This window comes from Salvelinus fontinalis, chromosome 23 (genome assembly GCF_029448725.1).
Source record: "Salvelinus fontinalis isolate EN_2023a chromosome 23, ASM2944872v1, whole genome shotgun sequence".
Classification (NCBI taxonomy): Eukaryota; Metazoa; Chordata; class Actinopteri; order Salmoniformes; family Salmonidae; genus Salvelinus; species Salvelinus fontinalis.
Genome location: NC_074687.1, coordinates 19659696 through 19683279, shown reverse-complemented (window position 1 = coordinate 19683279; position 23584 = coordinate 19659696). Strand labels below are relative to the sequence as shown.

At 41.4% G+C, this 23584-nt stretch overlaps 1 protein-coding gene and 1 pseudogene across 1 annotated transcript in view; one reads left to right on the top strand and one right to left on the bottom strand.

Moving 5' to 3' along the window:
* LOC129820986 (ganglioside-induced differentiation-associated protein 2-like) overlaps nucleotides 1-14742 on the bottom strand; it is a 43300-nt gene extending 28558 nt beyond the window's left edge. The window contains exons 1-7 of the mRNA XM_055878172.1: nucleotides 14417-14742; nucleotides 6769-6987; nucleotides 5061-5200; nucleotides 4472-4625; nucleotides 3653-3741; nucleotides 681-757; nucleotides 95-254 (exon numbers count right to left, since the gene is read on the bottom strand). Coding sequence (XP_055734147.1) covers nucleotides 95-254; nucleotides 681-757; nucleotides 3653-3741; nucleotides 4472-4625; nucleotides 5061-5200; nucleotides 6769-6950 — 802 coding nt within the window. The 5' untranslated portion in view covers nucleotides 6951-6987; nucleotides 14417-14742. The remainder of the gene's footprint in view (nucleotides 1-94; nucleotides 255-680; nucleotides 758-3652; nucleotides 3742-4471; nucleotides 4626-5060; nucleotides 5201-6768; nucleotides 6988-14416) is intronic.
* On the top strand, nucleotides 14647-23378 carry LOC129821587 (WD repeat-containing protein 3-like; annotated as a pseudogene).
* The last annotated feature ends 206 nt before the right edge of the window (nucleotides 23379-23584 follow it).

Genomic DNA, 23584 nt, shown 5'->3' with positions numbered 1-23584 from the left:
TACTATGTACTATGATAAACATATTGAAACCATGTTCAGCTTTACAGCTAGGAGATGAGTCGCACCTAGTGGGTTGTGGGAAATGTAGTCTTACCTTCCAGGCTGCCTGGTTTCTCAGCGATGCGGATCTGTCTCTCTGGGACTACAGGCTCACCCTCTGAGTTGCCAATGTCAGCAGGGATTAGGGGCAGGCTGGCGCGCTCCTCTTCATCAGAACGAGGGTAGTAGAGAGGAAGCAGCTTCCTGTATGTAGGCTAAGACACACATACAAAAACAGATGTTAAACACACATATATAAAATAATGCCACACACCCGCACATGCTTTCTAACACAAAAACCCTCAGTTTCCCCAGACTGACATAAAAATAAAAAACGTACTCTCCTTATCAATAAAATAGTTGCTCTGCCTTCTTTTGACATGAATAATTACCTCATACTGGAACACTAATGTTCTCTTTGAAATATTTTACGTTCTCTACGAATAACAAATGGAGTGGATAATCACAATAAACCATGGAAACATGACCTTCGAAACACAGCTCCAAACATTACCTTGAGTTCAGTTACACTACAGAAAATGTTGGTTGCCCTAAGAATAAGCCAGTACATTTATGTGCACATAAACCTAGGAATGTGTAAAACAGCGAAGGTATGTGCAGAGAAGAATATAAGAACACACCTCTTCCATATCCGTCACAGCGAACACCACCATCTCTATGCTCTTTCCATGGTTCTCGAGAAACCTGCGGACCGTTCCTACAACAAACAAACAAACAATAACACAGTCATATGTTTCACATAGGTCAGGGGTCATGGATGAGTTATGAAACATCATGCCAGTATGAATAGTTGCAAGGCTGGAAAGTGTTGATCGTTTGAAATATCTGGGATTAAGTACTGATTATGAATCTTTTGGAAAGCATATTGATTATATTGGGAAAAACAGTTAACTATAAGCTTTGTATACTATACAGATCTAATAATTGTTTTACTATATCCATTTAAAAGACCTTAGTAACCTGAATACTGCATCCTATCATAGACTATGGTGACATCATCTACCAAAACCTTACTTTGTGAATTAGATAAATTAATTAATAAATAACAAATCTTTGCCGATTCATTATTGGATGCAATTGTAAGACACATCATTAAACAATGTATGAATCACTTATTCAAGCAGAAGACAACTGCATTGGTACCAATTTATTTTGAAATGTATCAACTTAAAAAATGTCCCTGTTTATATATTAAGGAACACCTAACGATACAAGACTCACAGTACTGCTTTCGACAACAGCAGCATTTACAAATGCTAACGGTACTTCATGAGATTGACATAAGATCTTTCAGATACAAACTGACAGGAATCATTTACCTATAGAAATCAGTACCCTTTTTTAAATGTGAAGAACAAACTGTTTTTAACTAACAAAAACATCACCATGTGGAGATTTATATGTATACACAGTGGGGCAAAAAGTATTTAGTCAACCACCAATTGTGCAAGTTTTCCCACTTAAAAAGATGAGAGAGGCCTGTAATTTTCATCATAGGTACACTTCAACTATGACAGACAAAATGAGAAAATAAAATCCAGAAAATCACATTGAGGATTTTTAATTAATTAATTTGCAAATTATGGTGGAAAATAAGTATTTGGTCAATAACAAAAGTTTCTCAATACTTTGTTATATACCCTTTGTTGGCAATGACAGAGGTCAAACGTCTTCTGTAAGTCTTCACAAGGTTTTCACACACTGTTGCTGGTATTTTGGCCCATTCCTCCATGCAGATCTCCTCTAGAGCAGTGATATTTTGGGGCTGTTGCTGTTCTTGTGATCATTTTGAGCCCACGGGGTGAGATCTTGCGTGGAGCCCCAGATCGAGGGAGATTATCAGTGGTCTTGTATGTCTTCCATTTCCTAATAATTGCTCCCAAAGTTGATTTCTTCAAACCAAGGTGCTTACCTATTGCAGATTCAGTCTTCCCAGCCTAGTGCAGGTCTACAATTTTGTTTCTGGTGCCCTTTGACAGCTCTTTGGTCTTGGCCATAGTGGAGTTTGGAGTGTGACTGTTTGAGGTTGTGGACAGGTGTCTTTTATACTGATAACAAGTTCAAACAGGTGCCATTAATACAGGTAACGAGTGGAGGACAGAGGAGCTTCTTAAAGAAGAAGTTACAGGTCTGTGAGAGCCAGAAATCTTGCTTGTTTGTAGGTGACCAAATACTTATTTTCCACCATAATTTGCAAATAAATTAATTTAAAATCCTACAATGTGATTTTCTGGATTTTTTCTCCTCATTTTGTCTGAACATAGTTGAAGTGTACCTATGATGAAAATTACAGGCCTCTCTCATCTTTTTAAGTGGGAGAATTTGCACAATTGGTGGCTGACTAAATACTTTTTATATATATATATATATATACACACACACACACACAGAACAAAAATACATAACGCAACAATTTTTTCAACGAGTTCATATAAGGAAATCAGTCTATTTAAATAAACAGAAATACTCCTCAGTTTCATTAGCTGTCCGGGAGGCTGGTATCAGACGATGTGGAGGTCCTGGGCTGGCGTGGTTACATGTGGTCTGCGGTTGTGAGCCGGTTGGACGTAATGCCAAATTCTCTTAAAAACGATGTTGGAGGCGGCTTATGGTAGAGAAATGAACATTAAATTCTCTGGCAACAGCTCTGGTGGACATTCTTGCAGTCAGCATGCCAATTGCACACACACTCAAAACGTGAGACAGCTGTTGCATTGTGTTGTGTGACAAAACTGCACATTTTAGAGTGGCCTTTTTATTGTCCCCAGCACAAGGTGCACCTGTGTGATGATCATGCTGTTTAATCAGATTCTTGATATGCCACACCTGTCAGGTGGATGGAGTATCTTGGCAAAAGAGAAATGCTCACTAACAGGGATGTAAACAAATTTGTGCACAACATTTGAGAGAAATAAACTTTTTGTGCATACGGAACATTTATGGGATCTTTTACTTCAGCTCATGAATTATGGGACCAACACTTTACATGTTGCGTTTATATTTTTGTTCAGTATTTGTATGCATGCATGCATATATACATGTCAGGGATGGGAAACTGGCAGCCAATTTCCAAAGACAAAAAATAAATATATATACCCAGTATATTTTTCTCTCCACCCCATGGCAAAATGAGTAGAATTGCATGAAATGTGTTATAAAAATGCAAAATGTTCTCTACACCCCTTGGGGGGGTTGTATTGGTAGTTGTAGCAGTAGTTGTATTGGTAGTTGTATTAGTTGTATAGGTAGTTGAATTGATATTGGTAGCAGTTGTTTTTATTAGTTGTATTTGTAGATCTACAACTTTTAATTTTCTGTTAATGTAAGTTTAATAAAATTTTATTAGTTAATTGTTATTGTTAGTAGTTGCCATATTATTTTTTCTAAGTATTGTTTGTTTGTTTTAGTCTATTTAATTTGGATACTCTTGAAAACGAGATGCATCTCAAGAGATTTCATCCTGCAAAATTTCAACAACAAAAAAAAAGTTGACAGCCACATATGAGCTACTTAAAATGATGTGACATGGTGAACTGTACGCTACTGTATGAGAGATCATTATTAGTGAATGTGTGCAGTGTGTGTGTCTTACTGAAGGCGATGTGTGTGGCGTCCTCTAGTGCGTATCCTCTCTTAGTTGTGCTTACCACACAGAAGGCCACAGATGCCATGGCCTGCTCTCTGCAGAGACACAAACATCAGCTCTCACACAACTCCACATACTAACAGTACACACCACAAACCCCATTCAATTGACAGTACAGTACACACCACAAACCCCATTCAATTGACAGTACAGTACACACCACAAACCCCATTCAATTGACAGTACAGTACACACCACAAACCCCATTCAATTGACAGTACAGTACACACCACAAACCCCATTCAATTGACAGTACAGTACACACCACAAACCCCATTCAATTGACAGTACAGTACACACCACAAACCCCATTCAATTGACAGTACAGTACACACCACAAACCCCATTCAATTGACAGTACAGTACACACCACAAACCCCATTCAATTGACAGTACAGTACACACCACAAACCCCATTCAATTGACAGTACAGTACACACCACAAACACAGTAAATTGTTTTTACAAAAAACATGAGGTTAATGGGCAGTAAGGGAGCACCTCGCGCTCCACACAGACGTGTTATGTGGGGAGTAAACACGTGTGTGTGTGTGTGTGTGTGTGTGTGTGTGTGTGTGTGTGTGTGTGTGTGTGTGTGTGTGTGTGTGTGAACAAGCTGTGATGTAATCAACAGGCCTGCTGTTCCAGTCACACCTAGCGGAAAGCAGCTAGCCAAATGAACACGAGGTGGAACACATAGAACACTGTGTTGTACTTATGCAATACAGTCAACTTCATGTAGACTAATGATGAGTTAATGTCTTACTTGGCGAGCTGCATTACGTTCCTATAGCAGCTGTACAGTGAGCTCTCAGCAGCCGTCCTGTACTTGGCTTTGTACTTGGGGCCCACCGTGTGGATAATAAAGCGTGCCGCCAGGTTAAAGCCTTTGGTCATTTTCGCCTCGCCTGTCCGACATCCTGTGGATAAACACATACACACATACAGGTAATACAAGAGTATATCCCACACAGAACACACAAATATAACATTCTTCACCATGAACACAGCCTTGAAAGGGATTAGCATAGCAACACACATAGCAACAAGACCCAATCTAACACTTTTTCCCCCCGTTTGAATATTAGCAAGTGGTATAAAAAGCTGGCAGTAATGCATTTGTCTCCAGTGCTCACATGATGTTAACACATTACATTAATTTTGACAGCATAACACAAGGTCATGTTCAGTAGACACAAACCAATAGGAGAAGTTGGACAACGAAAATAAGCATTCTGATTGATCAAGTTGATATAGTACCTCATCCATGTGAAAATATTTTCTCTTGTTTTTTGCCGACTAAGTGCAATCCAGACATGTTGTCCTTGACCTGATAACTCAGTGGTGCCCCCTACCGTTCAGTTTGAGCAGCTCATCTCGAAGCTCAGGCCCAGCGTGTAAGAGGATGCTCTCAGAGATGGGGTTTTTGTCCGTCAGAGTCTCGTTACTCGTGTTGACAATCGCTGTGCAGTTCAGCAGGGCCACGTCGCCATTACTTGAGAGGAGACAGTAGAAAGAGAGGGTTAGATATTTTAACTCTGTATTGGTCGTACAGTATGAGGTTGGAGCTTGCGTATCTCCCTTTGACATTTATGGATGATTTACACAACAGTTTAAGTTTGACTACAGGTGTGTTTACCGATTTAAGATCCTTCCCACAGGGCTTTGCAGGGCTCTACAGTGCGACCATTTTACTCGCTTATGCGGCTAAATATTTTACTGTGCGACCTGGAATTTGTATTTAGGAGCACCAGTGTGCCTAGAAAAATTAAGGATTCTATCTGTAACACCTCAAATATTTGTCACTTTGCTCCTAAATTGCTTTGTGTGCGCTTACATTTTTCAACTTAGGCGCACACATGCTCCTTGTAAAAAAGGTCAGCGTAGAGCCCTGCTTTGTCAAAGTCTAAAAGGGGAACTACTCAAGCAGTTAAGTTGGTACTGAGTCATGACATCCTTAGTCTTCAGTCATTGAGAAATAAGCCTATGACAACCTTGCCACTGGAGTGCAGATCAGTAGACAGCCGAGCTACTGAAACAGCAAAGAAATATGATCAGGTTTACAGTGATGTTTCACTTCACTTAAATGCTGGAGCTAGCAAACAGCCAATGGACAAGTCATAATGATTTATTCCTCACTACATCGGCATAATCACAGCAGTACGACCTCAAAAAGGTTGGCTGTGAACAAGCTAAGTGGCCTTGTTGTACAGTGTAGGCCTTGTTGTACACACCTGCAGGGGTTAAAGCAAAAATAAACCCCATGAATGAAACTTAAGTCGAGCTCAGATCGATTGTCTGCGGGGCCAAGTTAAGCACCCCTTTCATGTAAAAAAAGTAATGACCATCATATCTTTAGGGAAAAAGGATCATTTTGTATATGTATTAAACAGAGTTTGCCCAATCCCAGTCCTTTTCAATTCAAAAAATACATAGATCCTAAAAACAAAAATCTTCACAAAAAATCCATATGACGAAAATCCATCGCAGTGACTGAGAACTTTTACCCCTGCACTTGGGGTGATCATTGTTGATCCTTGTGCAAAGGGAGTGCAAGTCAATCAAGACACTGTGTCAAGTCCTGAAAATGCTGACAAATCAGGAACAGAAAAGTGATTTTCCTAAGACCTGTGTAAAAAGGCCTTAGTTCAGTCCAGTCTGTTCCTTTAACAACAGCAGGAATGTGAAGAGGGCTTGAGGCCACCTGGGTACAAAGGTCTTACTGAGAGACTCCTACTAGTGGAACCTCTGGACACATCATGTGCTCAGCCTCGCTCCACAAAGAGGATTTATGAGGTAGGGTCTAGAATGCCCATGTGGAGAGAGAGAGAGTAGTGCATGGAGCAATAACAGAATCACAAGGCACAAGAAGCCAGGGATTCAACTTGAGAGACCTTATTGCTGTCAACAAAGGCATTTGATAAGAGTTTGACGATTATGAATGTATGAGAAAATGAGAGACCCCCGAGATAGAAAGAAATAAAAGAATGCGAGAGAGCAAAATATACCAAATGATAGCGAAGTGGTATTAGAGATAGAGGTCCAGTCAGTGTGCGTACTCACTAAAGCACTATCTTCCTGTTGATGTCCTCTCTGTAGGGAAAAGGGGAGGGGAAGGCCTCCTGGCTGACCAGGCTGTCGGTGTACTCCTTCTCTGTCTCTTCTCCCTCAGGGTCTGGCTGCCGCTCCCAGGTGGACAGAGTCTGTACCTCCACAAACTGAGAGCGTGCTCCCAGAGGATCCATTCCTGCACTTCGCTGGCCTACACCTCAATGCTCCCCACTGCAAACAAAGCCAGAGAAAGACATTAAAGTGCATATATCAGTGTCCACTGTCCAGGAGCCAAATAGGAGCAGTTATGACAAAGACTAGCAGACAGTCGCAAGTGGTGAATACATTTGTGTTTACAAATGGTCTGGTGGTTTCAGTGTTCATCATTCAGTAGGTTAAAAGCAGCAATAACAACCCATTTTGTAGAGCAAAAGCCTTTTAACACAATGAAAGAAAGGCTTTGTTCTGACAGATTAAAAATACACCGAACAAAAATAAAATGCAACATTTTCAAAGATTTTTACAGATCATATACGGAAATCAGTTTATTTCAATAAATTCATTAGGCTCTAATCTATGGATTTCACATGACTGGGAATATAGTTATGGGTTATGCGTCTGTTGGTCACAAAAGTAGGGGCGTGGGTAGGGTTGCACATTTTGGGGAATATTCAGAGGTGGAAACTTTCCACAGGAATATATCAGAATTAATATTAATACCTTTTAAATGTAAATGTTTTTAGCATTGAATATATTACCATATCATATGGAGACAGAAACATAAACCGTTTACCTTATAAGTAGACATAATTGCAAATGATTAAATCCTTCCAAAATCAATAAATAAAACGATTTAGTTTCGACTTGAAATTGGTTGTCTTCCTCTCAGGCTTCTATGTCTTCTCCCTGGACCTCTTTAATGTCCACCTCTTGCACATCAGACTGAGGCCTCATCTTCACTGTCACTTTCCAACCTTGTTGAGGATGGCTCGTTGTTAGGCTCAAAAAGCTTAAAATTTGCCCGGATGGCCACCAATTTTTCAACCCTTGTATTGGTCAGCCTGTTGTGTGCTTTGGTGTGTGTGTTCCCAAACAAGGGCCAGTTGCGCTCAGAGGCGGCTGATGTTGCTGGGATTTGGAGGATGATGGAGGCAACAGGGGAAAGATTCTTAGATCCACAAAGTCCCTTCCACCAGGTGGCTGATGAGATATGTTGGCACGACTGCCATATTGCATCTCCATCCCAAAGCCCTTGCTTGGAAATGTACTTCACCAGACTGCCAAAAACCTCACCCTCATCCAGGCCAAGGTGGCGAGACACGGTAGTGATGACACCATAGACCTTGTTGATCTCTGCACCAGACAGGATGCTCTTGCCAGCATACTTGGGGTCCAACATGTACGCTGCGACATGTATGGGCTTCAGGAAGAAGTCTTCACGCTTTTTGATACATTTCAGAACTGCTTGGAGCAACAGTGAAGTGGGCAGGGCAGTACGGATTTCTTATCTTACATCTGCAAGCAGAGTCTGAACGTCAGACAGGATGGCATTGTCTCCCTCAATCCGTGCAATGGCTACTGCTATAGGTTTCAGGGGTTTCAGGCTGCTTACCACTCTCTCCCAAAATACGTCATCCAGGAGGATCCTCTTGATGGGGCTGTCCATATCAGCAGACTGTGATACAGCCATTTCTTGGAGAGACTTCTTCCCCCCCAGGAGACTGTCAAATATGATGACAACACCACCCCAACAGGTGTTGCTGGGCAGCTTCAATGTGGTGCTCTTATTCTTCTCACTTTGCTTGGTGAGGTAGATTGCTGCTGTAACTTGATGACCCTTCACATACCTAACCATTTCCTTGGCTCTCTTGTAGAGTGTATCCATTGTTCAGTGCCACGATGTCCTTGAGGAGCAGATTCAATGCATGAGCAGCACAGCCAATGGGTGTGATGTGAGGGTAGGACTCCTCCACTTTAGACCAAGCAGTCTTCATGTTCGCAGCATTGTCTGTCACCAGTGCAAATACCTTCTGTGGTCCAAGGTCCTTGTGTCTGTGCTCTTGTAGAATACTGGTTGAGGGGTGGAGATGATGTAGTTAATTATTCCTTGCCCACAAACATTTGACCACCCATCAGAGAGGATTACAATACAGTCTGCTTTCTCTATGATTTGCTTGACCTTCACTTGAACTCTGTTGAACTCTGCATCCAGCAAATGAGTAGATAAAGCATGTCTGGTTGGAAGGGTGTATGCTGGGTGAAGAACATATATTTTACCTCTTGGGGATGTCATTCGAAAACATAAATGTTAACTTTCACTGCTGAATCTGACAATTAATCTTGATGGTTGTACAGTCGTCTCAACTAAAACTGTGAAGGACCTCGGCGTTACTCTGGACCCGGATCTCTCTTTTGACGAACATATCAAAACTGTTTCAAGGACATCTACGTAACATTGCAAAAATCAGAAATTCTCTGTCCAAAAATTATGCAGAAAAATTAATCCATGCTTTTGTTACTTCTAGGTTAGACTACTGCAATGCTCTACTTTCCAGCTACCCGGATTAAGCACTAAATAAACTTCAGTTAGTGCTAAATACGGCTGCTAGAATCCTGACTAGAACCAAAAAATTTGATCATATTACTCCAGTGCTAGCCTCCCTACACTGGCTTCCTGTTAAGGCAAGGGCTGATTTCAAGGTTTTACTGCTAACCTACAAAGCATTACATGGGCTCGCTCCTACCCATCTTTCCGATTTGGTCCTGCTGTACATACCTACACATATGCTACGGTCACAAGACGCAGGCTTCCTAGGTTGTCCCTAGAATTTCTAAGCAAACAGCTGGAGGCAGGGCTTTCTCCTACAGAGCTCCATTTTTATGGAATGGTCTGCCTACCCATGTGAGAGACGCAGACTCGGTCTCAACCTTTAAGTCTTTATTGAAGACTCAAATCTTCAGTAGGTCCTATGATTGAGTGTAGTCTGCCCAGGAGTGTGAAAGTGAATGGAAAGGCACTGGAGCAGCAAACCGCCCTTGCTGTCTCTGCCTGGCCGGTTCCCCTCTCTCCACTGGGATTCTCTGCCTCTAACCCTATTACAGGGGCTGAGTCACTGGCTTACTGGTACTCTTCCATACCGTCCCTAGGAGGGGTGCGTCACTTGAGTGGGTTGAGTCACTGACGTGGTCTTCCTGTCTGGGTTGGCGCCCCCCCTTGGGTTGTGCCGTGGCGGAGATCTTTGTGGGCTATACTCGGCCTTGTCTCAGGATGGTAAGTTGGTGGTTGAAGGTATCCCTCTAGTGGTGTGGGGGCTGTGCTTTGGCAAAGTGGGTGGGGTTATATCCTGCCTGTTTGGCCCTGTCCGGGGGCATCATCAGATGGGGCCACAGTGTCTCCTGACCCCTCCTGTCTCAGGCTCCAGCATTTATGCTGCAGTAGTTTGTGTCGGGGGGCTAGGGTCAGTCTGTTATATCTGGAGTATTTCTCCTGTCTTATCCGGTGTCCTGTGTGGATTTAAGTATGCTCTCTCTAATTCTCTCTTTCTGTCTTTCGCTCTCTCGGAGGACCTGATCCCTAGGACCATGCCTCAGGAATACCTGGCATGATGACTCCTTGTTGTCCAGTCCACCTGGCCGTGCTGCTGCTCCAGTTTCAACTGTTCTGCCTGCGGCTATGGAACCCTGTTCACCGGACGTGCTACCTGTCCCAGACCTGCTGTTTTCAACTCTCTAGAGACAGCAGGAGCAGTAGAGATACTCTCAATAATCGGCTATGAAAAGCCAACTGACATTTACTCCTGCAGTGCTGACCTGTTGCACCCTCGGCAACTACTGTGATTATTATTATTTGACCATGCTGATCATTTATGAACATTTGAACATCTTGGCCATGTTCTGTTATAATCTTCACCCGGCACAGCTAGAAGAGGACTTGGCCACCCCTCATAGCCTGGTTCCTCTCTAGGTTTCTTCGTAGGTTTTGGCCTTTCTAGGGAGTTTTTCCTAGCCACCATGCGTCTACACCTGTATTGCTTGCTGTTTGGGGTTTTAGGCTGGGTTTCTGTACAGCACTTTGAGATATCAGCTGATCTAAGAAGGGCTATATAAATACATTTGATTTGATTGCCTGTGAGCATCAGCGGTGAAGCAGTTGCATACGCAGCTCGAGCAAGACATTCATCAGCATTTCTCTGACTACGTTCCTCCATGGAGTCAAAAAACCTTCTGATTCCAGGAGGACCATGAGCTGTTGCTATCGATAAGGTGTCTTATACATCATTTTCACCTCGAATAGAAGTAGAGCGACTTTTGTCAGAAGATGCTTGTTGTGAGCGCTGAGGGAACTTTATGCACTTGGCCAGATGATTCTGCATCTCTGCCGGGGCAGCAGGTAGTCTAGTGGTTAGAGCGTTGGACTAGTAAATGAAAGGTTGCAAGATCGAATCCCTGAGCGGACAAGTTAAAAATCTATCGTTCTGCCCGTGAACAAGGCAGTTAACCCAATGTTCCTAGGCCGTCATTGAAAATAAGAATTTGTTCTTAACCTCTTGACGCTAGGGGTCAGATTATTATTTATTTTTTTAAATAACGTTCCCAAGGTAAACAGACTATTTCTCAGGTCCAGATCGTAGAATATGCATATAATTTACAGATTGGGATAGAAAACACTCCAAAGTTTCCAAAACTGTCAAAATATTGTCTGTGAGTATAACAAAACTGATTCTGCAGGCGAAAACCTGAGAAAATCTAACCTGGAAGTGATTTAAAAAAAAAAGTATTACTATTTTTTTATTTTTTTATTTAATTTATCTGTGTTTCCTGGCCCGTCTTTCTTCCATTTAAAGGTGTATCAACCAGATTCCTTTCCAATGGCTTCCTCAGGCTGTGACCAGGCATTAGACATAGTTTCAGGCTTTTATTTTGAAAAATGAGCGAGATTTTTCAAAACTAGTCAGGTGTCCTCTGATTAGTTCCTGCGCGCGAGAGGGGTAGCTCTCCATTTTCTTTTCTCTTTTATTGAATAGGTTACGGTCCGGTTGAAATATTATCGATTATGTTTGTTAAAAACAACCTGAGGATTGATTATAAAAAACATTTGACATGTTTCTACGACCATTATGGATACTTTTTGGAATTTTCGTCGAACGGAACGAGGCTTTGGTTTTCTGAACATAACGCGCAACCCAAATGGTGTTTTTTTGTTATAAAAGTAATATTTATCGAACAAAAGAACATTTGTTGTGTAACTGGGAGTCTCGTGAGTGCAAACATCCGAAGATTATCAAAGGACCATGCTAATTTGAGGCTAGCTGTTGTAGCATTGATTGATACACTCACAAAAGCTTGGATTGCTTTCGCTGCAAAGCATATTTTCAAAATCTGACACGATAGGTGGATTAACAACAAGCTAAGCTGTGTTTTGGTATATTTCACTTGTGATTGCATGATTATAAATATTGTTAGTAATATTTTGCTCCCTGCAATTCAGCGGTTGTTTAGGAAAATGATCCCGCTAAAGGGATCCGTAGCGCAGAGAAGTTAACTGACTTGCCTAGTTAAATAAAGGTAAAATAAATAAAAACATTTGGCACAGTATTTGCAAATGTACACAGCTTTTCCTTCTACATTAGCTGCAGTGAAATGTCTGCACACATCAGATAGCGCCCGTTGTATTTCCCTGTAAAGATTAGAAAAAAACAGAGTAAAAAATGTCATAAAAAATAAAATTCCAAGTACAGATAAATAGTTAAGCAGTTAGATAAAACAACTCCTTTGTAAGAAGAATGTTTCAAAATGAAACATGTATGGCAACAGGTGAATTAACACTCCTCAATTAGCAGGCTCAAGCAAGCTAAAACCCACATGGTAGCAAAAACTAACTAGCAGAAATTGTTAACAAGTTAGAAATTATTTAAACACACTTTGCTGTAGGCTACTATTTACTAGTGTAAAGGATGGTTTTGTTCTCTTTTTAACAAAAATATATGCCTTATAGAAATAGGACATGTTAATCACAAAACATAGTGTGATTGCTGAATAACAAGAAAACAGGAACTGAGCAGTGTAGTCACCGACAACTCAGCTCAAACTTCAAAACAAACACTTCCGGATATCTGGATCCTGTGTGCTGTGAGGCTGGGACAAGCTTGGGCACCACCAATAGGCTAGCAAGTTTAAACCACGCTAAGTCTCTACTGTGACAGGCCAACTCTAAAGTTGGAACTACATCTGTCACAGTATAAAAGAAGATGTCTGTACAATTTCTGTCAGTTCTCTGCTTTACCCTGCGTGGTGATACAGTGAACCCGTATATACGAAAATTGCATTTACCATTTATCACTTATGTTAAATAAAACTACTTAAAGTATATTCGGTGACTTTGAATCACATTTTATCCTGATACCAGATTCGATTGACGCAACCCTTCACACTAGTTAACAAAAAATCATGTATGTCATATAAAATATATTCACCCCACCCAGTATTATAATCAAAACTTAACAGAAAGCATGTAGTCTTTGGCTCAGACAGTGTAGTAGTGTGGGCTCAATAGCATCTCATTAGAGTGCAAGATCTTCAGAATCAGCTGTACATGTGATGGAAGAATGCACTGTGCATGCAGAGGGTTGCAATTCCATTGAATTGGGGATAGTTTAACCAAAATATGCCACAAGACCTAGAATTGCCTTACGTGTATCCCACAAAAAAAGGTTAACTGTTATAAGCTAACTTTTTTTAATGAATTTAAGCTAAATTCCCCAAATTCCAGGGCGTAACTTAATTTACTGGAAAGTTTCTGACCCTTTGCAACCCTAGGCATGTATCAGAAAACCAGTCAGTATCTGATGTGATCACCATTTGCCTCATGCCGCACGACATCTCCTTCGCATGGTGTTTATCAGGCTGTTGATTGTGGCCTGTGGAATGTTGTCCCACTCCTCTTTAATGGCTGTGTTAAGTTGCTGGATCTTTTATTTCAGTTCATGGAACCAACACTTTACGTGTTGCGTTTACATTTTTGTTCACTGTAGTTCTAGACAGTAATACATTAACCAGTTTTCAGGACTTCTGTAACTTCTAGTCTACAACCTGCCAAATAAAGCCTATCACCTAAATAGCAGAAGCCAAATTTGTCAGTAGACATTTTATTATTTTTGGAATATTCTGATTGCATTTTTGGGAGGTTAGGTGGCAGTTAGAGCAAATTTGGTGAATATGTCAAGCAAGGTCTGACTAGGAATTTGAATGGACCATAAGGGCTCGATGAAATGCAGAATGAAGATAAAGATATACTAGCTAATTTTCATAACTTAAAAAAAAAAGTATATTTGTGTTTACTGAAGCATGGCCAAACATTTTCTAGTGTTTTTGCGTGTTCCATTACTCATATTATGTTATTACCATTTGAACGGTTAAATAGGCCCTATTTATAGGGAAAACATCAAATGAGAACATAAAATGTGTCGTCATCACCAACCATGGAGCTCGAGCTCAGCTGACCATCACACATACATTACCAGTGCAGCATTTGCTTTCGTTTCACTTTGATTCGCAAATAACCTGCTAGCACGGCAGCAAATAGTAGCATGTCGAAAAGGGGAAGGAAATCAAATATTTATCTAGCTAACGTTGGGTAATCAAAATAAACATTTAAACCTACCCGTTTTCCTTCGTCCACGAATATGTTGTCTACTCCGAGCAGGACTGAATTACAAAGAGCATCGAATGCAGTGAGTCTTCATGATTTTGTTATGATCACAAACATGGCAAAACTTGATTTGATCAAGCCAATTCCCATCGCGCAGTCACGTTTACTATATTTTGGTGAGTTCCTGATCAGCTGATTCACTACAAAGAACCCAAACACGCATAACAATCCCTTCCGGAATAATGCCCAGGGACGTACAAGAAATCCCAACATTTGTGTAAAACGCATAGTACAGCACTCAGAGGACCTATTAGAATTGTAGCTACCGGTAAGTAAATCCTCGAGAGCATTTTCTATATTGAAGGTAAATGTATGCATTTAGATATACGGTCAAATATAGGGCATAGAGCAGAGATATTTTGTAATAAAATAAACAACAACACAAGAAGCAACCCCATAAAACAGACGAATGTAATAAATACAAAAGCTAGTTAATGTGACTGATCGATAGTTCAATTGCAATTGAACAAGAGTACAATAATCATAACAAAATATTTAATATACGTATTTTCTGCCTCTGTGTCTATCTGTTTCTGTATTTAAAAAAATAATCAATCTATAGTTTGTGTTCGACTACATATGTGTTTGATTAGTAGGGTCTTCCTCGTGTGCCCAGAAGACAGAAAACGGGTTTCCACTAGTTACCATAGCCCAAAAAATATATATGGCTATATCGTAAAAATTAATGAAAACAAAAATAAGCTTTTTGGTCTTAATTTAAGGTTAGCGTTAAGCTTTCTGAAGACTTCAGAGCTTTCACAAAATTGTGCTAAAAAACGGTTAATTCCTTGGCGCTTCATAATCGGTTCACAGTGCACATTAGGGACATCTGCTGGTCAACAATATACAGCAGCCAATGATTATCAAATATACATTTTTCTCTTTACTGTTTTCAGCAAAACTCCGTGGTTCAGCGGTAAATCGTTGACTTTAATAGGGCCAGTTGGAACACCAGCAGGTTTACATAATGCTTCCATGTTTTGCTTTCAGGATTACTATTTTTCTAAAACCGAATCTATGGCATTATTTCGGATGCTTAAGGCATAAGCGATACTATACTAAATAAAACGATTTATTTGAACAACAGTGCAGAAAGTGTGGTTTCACATACATTTCTTTTAAATAGAGTGCCTTCAACAGTATTCGACCTCATTACCTTCACGTCCCTGAATGTTTCATTGTTCCCTATTCTACCTGCTAAACTACCAATTAGGTGAAATTATATTTACAAAATCTTTGTAAGTACAATGTCCAATAGAGGTCGGTGTTTGGTTTATTGTCATACATTTCTCGGATCGCTAACATGATGTGTATTCTTCCCTTCTCTGATCTTTCCTACTTTTCCCAATCCCTCTCTTTCGTCAGGGCTCTGACGCGGTGCTGGAGGTGTTCAGTGTGCTGCCGGAGGACAAGGTGGAGAGGGTGATGGCCAAGAAGCTGAAGAGAGCCAAGAAGAAAGACAGGTAAGTCGCAGACAGAGTAAAGATCACGCTGTCACTACAGCCACGGCAAAAACCAGTCTGCAGATGTAGTTCAAGTTGGGACATTCGTCAAATATCTGTGGAATCTAATTCCAATCAAACTAAATACTTCAAATGTTTATATATACAGTTATGTTGATTACATTTGTGATATATAAAGATGAGGTGCTGCTGCCCCCTCGTGTAGGGATGTGCAGGGTGCAGAGGTGGACGCCCCAGAGCCTGTGGTGGAGAGGAAACTGGCAAATGAGATTGTGAGACTGACCAACATCAAGGCCATCAAGGCCAAGATTAGGTACACACACACACGCATGCATACTCTCACACACTCAATCAACCAACCAACATTTTGTGTCACTTTACATCCTAGATGGGTGGACTGCCTGCTGTGTGCGGGTGGGGAGTTGAAGGTAGCCATGCTGCTCCAGAACAACACAGTGGAGACTTACAGCCTCAAGACGTGTGACAAGAACCCCACAGGCACTAAGACCTCCAGGCTCGCTCTGGGGGACCAGGGTGCCCGCACATTGGCCTTCAGCTCAGACAACATTGCTGTCCTTTCCGCCTCTCCGGGGACACTGTCAAAGTCCGGAACAGGTGGAAACATCAGGTCACACAGCGCTAGGATTGACCTGACCATGGGGTTTCACTGTATAAGTTAAATCTAGTTCATTAAAGCTTTAGGCTTTCCAGCATCTTTAAAAGTTTACATATATTATGACACCTAGACACATAAGTTTTCTTCATTCTGATTGGGTGTCGTAACAGGAAGTTCCTCTCTGCCGCAGGTCTACCCTGCAGGTGATCCGCACCATGGCGTGTGAGTACGCCCTCTGCTCCCTGTTCGTCCCTGGAGACATGCAGATCATCCTAGGAACCAAGGTAACACACATGCATGCACACACTAACATACACCAAACTACTGCAGATGTGCATTATCCAGTATTGGACTATTGTGTGGAACTCAGGCTTACCGAGAGAGGACTCTAGTGCCCAAGCCTGTTTTATTATGAGCAGTGCCATTGAGGACTTTTGCCATGTTGGCGCTGCCCATGCTCTCACAGACGCCATAGTGGGACAGATGTAATGTCTATGGGCTAACCTAGTCTGTCTCTCTCCTCTCCTGTCAAAGTGGTAAGATTCAGATCTTTGACTTGGCATCAGGAACCCTCCTGGAGACTGTCGATGCCCATAACAGAGCTCTGTAGACCATCTGTCCGTCTCCTGATCAGGTACTGTCTGTCTGTCAGGATCTGCCTGTCCATGTTCAACATCATCCACAATACATGTAGAGCGTTCATGGATCTCATCTTCTAAAGTGCCAATCTCCATTACAACTCCAAAGGTCCCCTTATCTGTAGACAAAAGCCCATGGACAAGTCCACATTTACAGAGTGATGCTGAGACTTACTTTAAAATGTACAGTATGTCAAACAAAAACCAATGATTTAAAAGTTAAACAAACCATACAACTCTATGCACAATGATTACTTTGAACAATTTCCACATTTTTTTTTTTTTTTTTACAAAAGCACATTTACTTGAAGAACAGTTTGCAGATGCAAAGTTTGGTAATAAAATTACATTACCAAACTTGGCATCTGCACTTTGTTTGACATACATTTTAAAGTCTCAGCATCACTACTTTACCGTGGAATTGCCCCCATACAATACAATCATTCCCATTTGCTCTGACTGTTTATTTGACTGTAATTATGTTATTTCCTCAGAGGGGGATAGTGACGGCAGAGTTTCAGCTGATTAAGGATGGAGAGGCTGCACAGAAGTAAGCCAAGCTTTATTCCTTTTGTTTCACATACTGTTAATAACACAATAATGCTGTTTTATACTAGAGGCAAAGAAGTTCTGTTGTCCAGGCAGGTACTAGTGATCCCAGGCTGCATGGTGTTATTGAGGTGAGCTTCTATGGAGTGAGCCCTTGACTGGAGTTTGTGTTGACCCTGATCTAAGTGTTTGTGTGTGTGTGTTGCAGGAGGCTGACGGTGAAACACATGCGTACACTGCAGCTGGATGAGGATGTGTTGCGTGTGTGAAATATTCTCCTGATCAGAGATTATTGGCTGTCTCCCTGCTGGACTGTACCGGCAAGGTCTTCTACACTGACACACTCAAGTTCTTCTTCTCTCTGTATGGACACAAGCTCCCTGTGCTGTGCCTGGACATCTCTCATGTGAGTACCAGTACTCAATCTGCTAACCAATCTCAACTAAAAACGAATGTAATGTGTGACGGTAGATGAATATAGAATGTGCATGGTTAAAGTTGTGTTATGTGTGTCTAATCTGTCTTGACTCTGAATGTTACTTCTTCTCCACCTCTCAGGACAGTGCCATGATAGCAACCAGTTCTGCAGACAGAAACGTCAAGATCTGGGGTCTGGATTTTGGGGACTGTCACCGATCTATGTTTGCCCACGATGACAGGTACAGAAAATGTATATCCTAATGTTAATATGAATATATAATATACTGCCAGAACACATCGTCCTAAGCCGTCAGACATATGGTCAGTGTAAATAGCTTAATGTGGACGCTTTACCAATGGTCTCAAATGATATCATTTAATATACGTTGACTTCACTCTCCCCATTTCCAGTAAAATATTTAATTTAATCTCTAGTTTCAGAAACACTGTCCTAGTTAGCCACCTCTGACCGATGACATCACCCCATCTGCTCTTTCATGTCGCCATTTTGTCATTTCTCATCTGCTTTCCTTCTCCTTCTTTCTTTTCTCAGCGTCATGTACCTTCAGTTTGTTCCCAAAACCATCTGTTCTTCACAGCGGGGAAGGAAAATAAGATAAAACAATGGGATGCAGTCAAGTTTGAGCACATCCAGACTCTAGAGGTGACATTCACTCCCATGCTGTTACATTTCCTATATGGAGATGAGGCCTAGAGTTCCATTATTAAAAATGTGTTGAATATTGATGATTGGCAAGCAATTATGTGACCTAAATGCGCCCTTTCCCATCGGAGTGACTTAATTTATTATTATTTATTTCAAACAGTGGAAGTATAAAGGTGTGTTTTCGCTGTGCCGTTTCACTCTCACTGATATCTCGTGTGTCTCACAGGTTCCTGTAGGGACAAAAAGCAGCACAAGTGGCGAAGAAGAACATAGATACAGTCAAAGCTGTGTCATGACTTTACTTTCATTAATCTGATTATTGTTATTTAAATCATCTAACTGTGTTTAATTGTTACCCAATTTAAATTAATCATGTAACAATTAACTAATTAGGATTTGGGGCACCACGGAAGAGGTTGTTTAAAGAGTTACCATCTCCCGAATTAAACTCTAAGGTATATATCTATTACATCTATAAACAGTCATCTTATTAATCATTACCTCATATCATCATTCTGAACAGTTGTAAACTCAAGCATTTGCAAAAACCCCAGCCTTGCTCATGATTCAGTGCTACACAAATTGGTTTAATTATTTATTTACTAGCTAACTAAAAAATAACACAGAAGAAACATACACACTTACTACATGAGACAAAAGTCCCTAGCGGACTTTCACAATATGGCTTTTTATCCAACGACATGGAGAGAGAGAAAAATACACTCATCGTCGATACATTTCAGGACTTCTCACATTAATCATATAGTTTGCACACGAACCGCCGCCCGTTTGGAATAAGAAATCATGGATGTATTTACATGTGGGTGTCTTTGTCCGGCGTGTAGTCCTGAACAGAACCTCAGAGTTCACTCTGTTCCATTCGATCTTGAAGCTGCTTATTTGAAGATAAGCCAGCCGTGCCGATGGTTCCAGTCAGGTGATGAGAGTAGCGTACTACAATGATTTGACAAGGGTAGTAGGATGGTTTGAAGAGTTCAAGATATTTTACTCAGGACAGCTAATCAGCTGTACTAGTGATTGTCTGAGAGGGTTTGTTTTCCTCTTCCTCCTCGTGTTGATAGTCAGGATTTGACCCACGATGAACATGAGCTGCAGCTTGCCGTCTCTCTGGTCTAAAGGAAGGTGAGGTTATTTCTTCACCTCGTGTTGAGGTTCAAAGTACCAACCATTTCAAACGTGTAGCTACCCGCCTCACGTTTCCTGGTCTAATGTTCATTTCGTTACCAAGGCTCGAAGGGGACAGCTCCGTCTGTCTGACACGCTCTCCGACCTCACTCGGGGCATGGCTATCTACTTATGCACAGTTTATAGGAGATAGATTCTCTTATACCTCCTAAAATCACATTCCTATCTTAACAACAATAATTTAAACATTTTTCATACTACATGCACAATGTATTGGATGGAAACTTGACAGATAAAGGGGATATACTTTCCAAGTTACAGTATTTTGTCCATACAGGTTTTAATGACATCACAAAATGAAAAGCAATATTACATTAGTTTTCCATAGCTGACCACTCCCCACGCCACATTATGTTACAAATATTGTTCCAGTATTCACGTTTGACCGAGTTAGAGTTTTGTTGGGAAAAGTCTGTGAAACAGAGATTCCTTTGTTCATACTGGAGGGGAATAAAGAAAGTCTTCTCCTCAAATTTACGACAGGGTGTGGAGGTGTCAAAACCCCCACACCAGATCCCTCCTCCACTCTGCGGGTGAGAGAAGGTCTGGTTATTGTCAGCCATTTCCAAGCTGATCTGACCCATTGTGATCCTCACAGGACAGTCATGACAGCTGTGAGTCTCCACGTCAAGTAACTAGACTGCAGCGATGGAGAGGTTGTATGTGTGTAGTTTATAATGGTGTGTGTGTCTCTGTCTTGTGTGCGTATGTCTCTCTCTTCAGGCTGAGCTTGTCATGGAGGCTCTGGAGCTGTACAGATCAGAGAAAAGGAAAATGGAGGAGCATCAGCCTGCCAGTCAGCCGCCAAACAGTTCCCTCCACCTAAAGTCAATCTTATCCTTGTGGCTTTGGAAACGTTTCTGTAAGTTTTTAATTCCACCTGAAATTATGATACGTGCATAGCCCAGGGTACTAGTTCCGTTCCTTACTAATCGATCATGTAACCATTGTAACTACATCCTCTTCTGCCTCCCTTGCAGCCCTCTCGCTATGTCATGGACGTGATGAAGAATGCCCATTCCAGTGAGCTGGAGGTGTCTCTGCTGGTCCTGCTTTTCCCATACCTGCTGTCTCTCTTCAACAGCTATGTCCAGGATGGCCTGGAGGTCGAGCTAGTGTGCCGCTTCTTTCTGCTCAGGTATGCTAGCCTCCAACGCAGGCTTCTCAAGTGGTGCGATAACCTGGGGAAGTTCTCCCTTTAGGATGATTATATAAAGGGGTGGAGTCTAGATTCAAACTAGTTATGTGTTGCTATTTTGCATGGGTGGAGCTCCAAACAGAGGTGGTGTTTCCGAAGAAGAATTCTGACTTGAAACAAGCTAGGTATGATAAGATAATGCTGCAGAAGCTACTAAAACGTTGTCCGGCACACAGTAGGAAAAGAGGCACGGACAAAACAAGGAAATGCCTCTCCTGAAGGAAAATTACATTTCTACTTACGGCCAATAAAATGCGAATGTTAACAGCCGGCGCTTCCATTGAAACGCACAATCTAATACTATAGTTTTCCAGACTTCCACTAGTCGAGTCAATGACACTATATTTGGAAGGATGACCTCTCGAGGCGATGGACATGCTAAAAAACAACATTACACTAATCATAAGTGTTTGTCAGTCAGTTGTTTGCATTTCTCACAATTTGTGATAAACCTTAACTCCATTTTTGCTAATATTCCTATTTTTTCATATATATATATATATATATATATATATATATAAAGCTATGTACTCTGAACATTTCATGACTAAGACCAAGAAAATGTATTCACAATAGCTTCTAAAGTTTCATAATTGTATGTTTGTTAATGTGGAGAATATGGTAATTTGTTCAATTTCCTGAAAAGTTTCTGTTGTGGAGATAAGAGGTTTACATCAGACACAACGATATGCAAATAACCTCACATGCTGACCAGACACGTCACGTGCGTCGCAAAATAAATTTTGAAGTACATGTTATTCAATTATTGCACCCACACTGCTCGCGAGCGTCTGCGTTACCAAGGGCTAAAATAGAAGCCATTCCTATTTCTGATGCAGATTGTGCTGAAAGTCCTACCTCTCCCATCTCCTCATTGGTTTATAGATGCATGTACCCACGTGCCATCTCCTCATTGGTTATACCCACGTGGGTGATTGAAAGACGAACTGTTTTGCCGGTTGTCGTGGTAATACTATGCAAGTTTAGATGGATCACCATATAAATTCAACGATGTAAAAGCCTGAAAGGAGGAGAGATGACTAGAAACTATTCGGTTGGCCGTTTTATGTGTGGATTAATTTGTCGGAGTAGAGGACCTTGTGCAGTTCAGGTAAAATAACAACTCACTGTTTATATCCCAGGACAAATTAGCTAACAACAGCAAGCTAGCTAAATCGGACAAATTGGCTAGCAAGTGCAAGCTAACTAGCTAAATTGCCATACATGTTTAATGCTTTTCGAACTGTCCCCAAATCAATGTCATTGGTTCAGAGTTTGTTTTGATATTTTAACCTGCGTGTTGTGATCGCGTTGTGTGGGGGGGCAAAATACATTTATGCACGATGGCGCACGCGCGCAGCCGGTTTGGGTTCCATGTCACACAGGTGTGTGTGTGTCTGGTGTCTCTGTGGCACTTGCGAGTAGATGAGCCTCATGTCTGTCTGTGTCTGTCCTCACTGTGCTGGTTGGTCCTTATCTTTCCAGGGTCCACTTTGGCCAGATCTCCAGTAACCACATGCTGCCAACCGTCACATACGAGTTAAGAAGCAACACCATCTCTAAAGTCTGAGAGTTCAGGGTAAGTCCAATCAAAGTATATAGAAACATTTACTCTAAAGGCCGGTGATCCACAAGTCTTATCAAAGTTAAACTTATCTCGCCTTCTGCTCCTGGATGTTCTGTGGTTCAACAGTGCTGGTCTCCAGTTTCTCCAGAGGGAGGTCGAGAGCAAAGAGGACATCATGTTCTTTGCCGACGCCGCCTCGATGAGAAGCGAGAGAGAGAAGAGAGCTATACTCACCATTGCCTGAATCACTCTCTCTGGGCTGGTGGGAGGACCTAGGAGGACGAGCTCATTGTAACTGCTAGAATGGAATTAATGGAACGGAGTCAAACATGTAATTTCCATATGCTTGTTTGATACCGTTCCGTTTATTCCATTCCAACCATGACAATGAGCCTGTCCTGCTATAGCTCCTTGCACCAGTTTCTTCTGATATCTACCCCACATCATGACTAGTAGGCTACTGCAGGCAAGGCCTTTAGCAGAGATTTACACTGTTAGTTTTAGATTTCAACTGTTATAGGAACCTGATAGGACATAACACTGTTGTTCAATGACATGCTTCATTTCCCAAATAAACTGTGTCTGAGTTACTCATGTCAAGCCTCGCTTCCTCAGGTTTTACAGAACGCCTGTGAATTAATAAATCCACTGTGCCCTAACTCAAGTCAAAAGGAAGTAGTGTATGTATGCACAGCAGATCCCTATGCAACCACAGTCTCGTATAAAACGTATAAAACACATAACTCCATCTTAAATAGATACAATTCATGTTGGACTTTTCCCTCCCTGGTCGGTC